The sequence below is a fragment of the Phaethon lepturus genome, unplaced genomic scaffold (assembly GCF_000687285.1).
Source record: "Phaethon lepturus isolate BGI_N335 unplaced genomic scaffold, ASM68728v1 scaffold13637, whole genome shotgun sequence".
Classification (NCBI taxonomy): domain Eukaryota; kingdom Metazoa; phylum Chordata; class Aves; order Phaethontiformes; family Phaethontidae; genus Phaethon; species Phaethon lepturus.
The window spans coordinates 36,627-43,472 of NW_010551208.1; the positions used below are offsets into that span (position 1 = coordinate 36,627).

The 6,846-nt window shown below is 52.0% G+C and overlaps 1 protein-coding gene across 1 annotated transcript in view; it reads left to right on the forward strand.

Annotated features, from left to right (window-relative positions):
• Positions 1-5,566, forward strand: part of LOC104623675 (keratin, type II cytoskeletal 3-like) — a 5,829-nt gene extending 263 nt beyond the window's left edge. The window contains exons 2-8 of the mRNA XM_010290839.1: positions 3-342; positions 1,546-1,760; positions 2,901-2,961; positions 3,272-3,367; positions 4,192-4,356; positions 4,797-4,922; positions 5,342-5,566. Of these exons, the coding sequence (XP_010289141.1) occupies positions 3-342; positions 1,546-1,760; positions 2,901-2,961; positions 3,272-3,367; positions 4,192-4,356; positions 4,797-4,922; positions 5,342-5,566 (1,228 nt within the window). The remainder of the gene's footprint in view (positions 1-2; positions 343-1,545; positions 1,761-2,900; positions 2,962-3,271; positions 3,368-4,191; positions 4,357-4,796; positions 4,923-5,341) is intronic.
• Positions 5,567-6,846: the final 1,280 nt, after the last annotated feature.

Genomic DNA, 6,846 nt, shown 5'->3' on the forward strand with positions numbered 1-6,846 from the left:
AGCGGGGTCTACGGCGGTGCCGGCGTCGGACGTTGCGGCGTGGCTTACGGCGGAGGCCGCTTTGGCGTGGGCACGGTCGTGGGGTTTGGTAACTGCGGAAGCTACGGGGGCCTGGGCAGCTACAGAGGTCTTGGGGACGGCATGGCTATTGGAGGCTACGGCGGCGGCATTGGCATCGGCCTCGGCGGAGGTAGATCTGAAGGGATTCGGGGCGTCAGCATCCACCCAGAGCTCCTCAAGCCCCTCTGCGTGGGGGTTGACCCTGAGGAGTGCCAAGTGCGGACCCACGAGAAAGAGCAGATCAAGAACCTCAACAACCAGTTTGCTTGCTTCATTGACAAGGTGAGACCCCGCTTCCCTCCGAGCAGGCTCTTTGTCTCAGGTCTCTAGGCTCTGACGGATGGATTGTCTCTAGAGAGACAACGTTGGTAGTTGTCTCCTGGCACCATGATGTTGTAAATGTGTCTGACAGACCATGGTGGTCCTGGCCTGGAGACTGTTTGGATTTAAGCCTTGCACCAAGGCAACCACACCGGTATTTTACCTTTCGATGGTCACCAATCTGCTAAATAGCTAAATCAGGAGCAGCTCCAGGGATACAGTAAATCAAAACCTGTGAGAGAAAGGACAGAGACACGGAAGTGTAAAAGGTCAAAATAGGAAGTTTCATTACAAATGTATAACCTGATTGTGCTATCACCTCTATAAACACCAAAGGACTTTTGCATTTTTAAAATAACTTGTGTGCTTCATCAAGGAGATGTAGAAAGACAGGTGTCTAGCTAAAATGAGATGAACAAATTTAACTTCTCTGTCCCTCCACTCTGTGAATGAAATGATTTGGTGATTTCCTAAAGAGATGTAACTTATCATTGCATTCTTAGCTAAGCCTAAGGGTTTTCATTACTGGTTAGACATGTGTTATTGGAAATGATTTTTCAAATGGCAGAGAAACTTTGCTCTGTCTGATCTTGATTTTCCTTGTGAGTTGTTCTGCAGCTGGAAAAACCAAACCCACGTAAAAGGAGCAACTCCGCTTCCTCCCATTTGAAAAATGACTTATTCATGATCCATAAAGGTTCTCAAGTCCTAGAGAGCTCTTTAATCTAGAAGTGTAAGGCATGATAAATATTAGTCATTGGAGTTTAAATCAGATGCATTCAAATGAGATCCTGGATGGACCTTTCAGTGCCGCAAAAGACTCATTACTGTACTCAGCCCGCCAGCGGAAGCAGAGGATCCTCAGCCAGCTGTGGCAGGGGAAGAGGTGGTGTTTGGTTGAACTGTGCTTTGGTCAAACAGATGGTTGGCCTCAACACAGAGCAAATGCACCGGTGCTGTTCAGCCTGTGAAACGAGTCCTGGGTGGGACCAGGTTTAGCTCAGAGAAGATGCTGGTCTCACTCAGGCTGCTGAGAAGCCAGCACTTAACTATTTGCATTTATAATTTTATTTTTACTTTCTCCTTTTGGAAGTGGAGAAGCCCAAAGGGCCCTTGCCTGGGACCAGGGGTGTTGCATGACGCTCTTACCTCTTGCTTCCCCAGGTCCGGCTGCTGGAGCAGCAGAACAAGGTGCTGACCACCAAGTGGGAGCTGCTGCAGCAGTATGTCCTCCCAGCTTCCAGGAGAAACCTGGAACCTGTTTTCGAGAACTTCATCTGCAACCTGAGGAAGCAGCTGGAGTGTGTGCTCGGGGAGCGAGAGAGGCTGGAAAATGAGGAGCGGTGCCTCAGGGACCTGGTTCAAGAGTACAAGTGCAAGTAAGTAGAAGAGCGAAGCTGCAACCCGGGGTGTTTGCTGGCCTGAGAGGTATTTCTGAGTGCGAAGCCAAAGTAATTGCACCAGATGGGTCTGAAAAGCGGGGCACAGGGAGGGGAGCAGGGCAGGGCACACCAGTAACGGGCTGGTTTCCTATACTGAGGTCCCACTGCTACACCTCAGATGATGGTGATGGACTGGGAGAGTTCTTCAACCTCTGTCTTTCCTTAGGGAGAGGGACAGTGAACAACATTTCCTCTTCCTAACGCTCCTGCACACCAGTGGTTTGCCGTGTCAAATCACCCACATCATCTGTGCCTGTGGCTGCCCCAAATCTTGCGTCCCCACTGCCATCCATTCCCACAAAACCCTCAGCCTGTTTGTTGCCAACCCACGCTTTATCCACATTGTCTCCACTGAGGTTCATTCTCTCTTCCCAGAGGGAATGTGGGAATTGGCGTTTTAATCTAAGCTGCAGATATTCCTTAATAGCTCCCCGTATCCTCTGCTAAGCCATGAACCAGGACACTTGGTGGTTGGTTGTACATAGCCCACGATAAGAGTAATGCTTTCTCCAGAGATCTCACAGTCAAGCATCTCAGGTGTTTCTTCTCGCTGAGCCACCATCAAGGAGGTCAGACTCGTAGAATCATAGCATCATCTTGTGAAAGTTCTTCTAGGTCCCAATTACTTGGTCATTACACACTGGCTTTCCTTCCCATTGCACCTGGGAGTTTCAAAGGTTGCTCAAGCTCCTGACCTCCCTTGGGGCATTTTTGGTCACAGTCTCCCCATAAACACTCAGAGCAGAGTCCTAGGTGCTTCAGAAAAACATCACATGAAACAGCAGGACTAGAAGAAGCAATCCAAGACTTCAGCTGAGGTGCAGGGTTCTGCATTTCTAGTGGTTTGGCCTGGCATCTCACTCCTATCAGCCACTGATACTGCTGGCGTGGACTATTTAAAACTGCTGAGCAAAGCCCAGTGGGGAGGAAAGAAATAGCAACAAGGCAGAAATCAGAGAAAATGTACAAAGCAAATAGGGTTTTAATCACGCTTGCCATGTCCTGCACTGGCTGCTTGGGTGGTGGGGATGGGACCCCCGGGGCTCAGCATCCCACCCCTCTCCTTTCCTCCTGCAGATATGAAGATGAGATCAACAAGCGCACGGCTGCGGAGAACGAGTTCGTGGTCCTCAAGAAGGTGAGTCACAGCAGGGACAACGCTGGCGAGAGCAGCTGAGGGTGGCAGGCGCGTGGGCAAAACCAAGGCGTGGGGCCAGGGAGAGAAATGGGGAGTCCTGGCACCGTGACTCTGCCTGAGTCCTCATGGGGAAGCCCCAAAAGAGAGGCAACCTAATGAATTTGGAGAACTCCTATCAGGTTGTAAGCGCATACAATGCAAACCCAGGTAGTCTGAAGGGCTGGAAATAGTGAGGTTTCCTCCAAACATGGGCTTTGCCACAGTCCTTGTTTCTTTACCTCTTTCCACTGAAAATGTGGTGTCTCTCCAGGATGTAGACTGTCTCTACCTGACCAAGGAGGAGCTGGAGGTGAGAGTGGGCCTTCTGCGGCAGCAGCTGGAATTCCTGAAGTGCATTTATGCCGAGGTAAGAGCTCCCGGCTCCCTGTTTGCTGCCCTGGGGACGATGCATCATCTGCTGCCCCTGAGCTCTTACACCAAAACTAATGGCAGGGAAAGGTGTTTTTTCTGAAAGTCCTGAAGATGCATCCCAAAAACCTACACCTCTCTATACATATTTGATAACAACACTATTGCATGCATTTTGGGAAGGCAAAGGGCGTTCTTGGTTGTCTCCTACATTGCTCCCTGCAAAGGGAGGGATCTTTTGCATGAAAAAGCCCCTCAAATTCTAATCCAAACCATCCCTGGAAACCACTGAAGCACCTCACTCTTTAAAACCCAAATATTTTTAGCACTTCACTTTTTAAGCTACATCAAGTCAAAATATTTTGGTGAAATTAACACTTTTGTCTCAAATGTAGCAAGTTTTTAACAAAACACACAGAAGACCTTTTGTATTTGCACCTTTTCTAGCCAAACACCTCCCAGCAGTCTGTAGGCAATGGGGCCCAAAGCACTCACCCCCGAGGGGTTCACAGTCCAGAAGCTGCTGACGCAGCCAGAAACGCCAAGTTGCAACGAAGCGAGTTTCTCCACCAGGATTCTCCACCCTTCCCTAGGGAATTGCATGCAGCAATCCCATACTGTGCCACCAAAACAGGTCCCAGCTGCCAGCTCTTGCTGGAATCCCGTCTCCCACCTGGAGAACCACGTGCTCTAGTTGGGCATTAATGGGAGAACCTCCCCCAATCCTCTACCTTCTTACCAGACCCACCCTGTGCCGGGGGTACCCCATGCCTGGCTTGGGCTTGTTGAAGGAATGGTGCTGACATGCGATGGATCTTGCAGGAGAGAGCTCAGATGGATTGCCAGCTGTGTGACACCTCTGTCATTGTGCAAATGGACAACAGCCGGGACCTGGACATGGAGGGCATCATCAAAAGTGTTGAGTGCTGCTACGAGGAGATTGCCCAGAAGAGCAAGGCTGAAGTGGAGGCTTTCTACCAAACCAGAGTGAGTATTCGCACCACCAGCACAGATGGCAATGAAATCCCTTGGCCAACAAAATTCTGAGGGTCATTTCTGTCCTCCATGATGCAACTTAAACCCACCCCACGGTGTGCATGCACTGTAGTTTTCTAAAGAAAGCCATGCCAACCCGCCCCCCCCGCCCCCTTAAAACTGTGGTTTAAGACTTTTCTGTAAAAACAGAGCACAGCAGATCACAGTGTTGCTTCAGAGAGGTCTCCTCTGTGCACACCCATCAGGAACACCATCCCCTTCCCAAAGGGCAAATGCTCAGGACCTACCCTGGACTGTCGCCTTGTCCAGGCTGAGGTCATGTCTGGGTGCTTCCCCGGCAGCACCGACGTCAGTGCGGCTCTGGAGAGTCGCCACCTTCCCTGGAAGGGGTGATTTGGGCGCGTTAACGTCATCCTCTTCCCGCACAATAGCTGGAGGAGCTCCACAGCAGCAGGGGCAAGTTCTGCGACGACCTGAGAAACAACCAGAGCGAGATAGCTGAGCTGAACCGGATGATCCAGAAGCTGCAGTGCGAGTCGGATAACGTGAAAAAACAGGTAGGACAAAGGGTTGAAAGCTGCATGGGCAGCGGCGCGTCCAACTTCTGCAGCGTCGGGCTTCGTCCTGACCAGCTCCCGCCTTGCTGTGGGGCAAAGCACCCCCACACCCCCGCTTAAGCCTTTATTTGTAGCTGTCGACACACAAAGCAGCACACTTATTTCTCACTTTTAGCAAATGAGCAGAAGCCAGTTGGTTTGGCTGCAACAGAAACAGTGTTTGCTCTATGCTTCCTACGGGGGCACAGCCAGCAGGACCCCTCCCCTTCATCCCAAATAGCTTGGCCACCGATGTGTCCAGCCCAAATCTAGGCTTTCTGGCAGATCCTAGCTGAGAAACAAAGGGATACATGAGCAACCCTGTGGAGATGCCTCTTAGAAAGACCACTGGCCACCCTCTTGCCTGTTACTGTCCACAGATCGCCGCTCTGCAGACGGCCATCTGCGATGCTGAGCAGCGGGGCGACTGCGCCCTCAAAGATGCCCGGCAGAAGCTGATTGACCTGCAGACTGCACTGCAGCAAGCCAAGGACAAGATGGCATGCTTGCTGAGAGACTACCAGGAGCTGCTGAACGTCAAGCTGGCCCTGGACATTGAGATTGCCACTTACAGGACGCTGCTGGAAGGAGAAGAGAGCAGGTAGGAGCATCCCCGGCTGTGCCTTGTAACGAAAGCTGGCAAAACCCAACAGGAGGAGAGAGAGGCGGCGAGAAATGCGGGGTGGAGGCAGCTCCCCATGGGAGCAGAGGAGAGCATTGCCCTCGATTCCTCCTCATCCTCCCAGGGCAGCCGGATCGCAGCGCACCGAGCACGCTGCAGTCAGATCCCCCGCTTGCAGTACAAAAAGATGATGGGATATTAAGATGTCTGTGGGATTTGGGGATCCAGCCCTGCAGCGCTTCAGGGGGCAATGTGGACCAGCACCGCACACCTGGGTGCACAGAAAAGCTGAAGGACCTGCAGGGTCCTCTGAGGAGGCAATGGCTGGGCAGCGCTTCTATTTGCTTGTGTATTTATTTGAGAAATATTTCCCTAAACGCATTTTTGAGACATTTCTTTTCTTAACAGGATATGTACCGGCAACCCTGTGAGCGTAGGTAAGCTAATGAAGCATTCCCTTAATTTCCTTACAAGTTTTTTAAGCTTATAAGTTTCCTTATAAGACGTGTTTTAGGTGCTCTGGGAGTGACTGAGCCTCTTTGTCTCCCACAGCTGTGGTCAGCGGCGGTGGCACCGTCGGGGAGTGCCGATCCCTGTCTGGAATCGGAGGCAAATGCGCCGTCAAGACAGGAGGGGCCGGCGCAGGGTTAGGGGTGGTCTCTTCCTTCGGCGTCAGTGGTGCCGGCTTTAGCACCCGGAGCGTAGATTGCCTCCCCAGGGTGGGGGGTGGATTTGGGGCGAGGAGCGCGGTCAGCTGTGTGGGGCGAGAAGTCATCTCCGGTGCGGAGGGGGTGCAGTGCGCTGCCGGCATGGGCAACCTGGGGAACGTCATGTGCGCTGGCATGGAGCAGTGCAGCCCGGGAGCCGTCCTCATTCCTGGGGCAGGGGTCTGCAGCACCGGGAGCAGGTACAGCACAGCTGTGCGCGTGGTCAGAACAACCCGGTAGAGACCGGAGGGCAACGACACACCATATTTTAAAATAATCAGCATTTCTGCAATAAAACAGTATTCCCCTTCCTTCCGACAGCTATAGGGATCACACAACCATGCGCTGCCCATGCCCACACAATTAGGCTAGTCGCTCTGCCGAAAACCCTTGCATGATCAACACCCACCTTCTCTTGCACATCCTTCTTGGGGGAAACTTACCCCCACGGTCTCAGCCAGGTGAGATTTTCATTTCAGAGAGTCCATACCTGTCTTCACACATCATCTTCGCTCTTAGATCAGTCTTCTCTACTTGACCCCTTTTCAGCAGGGAT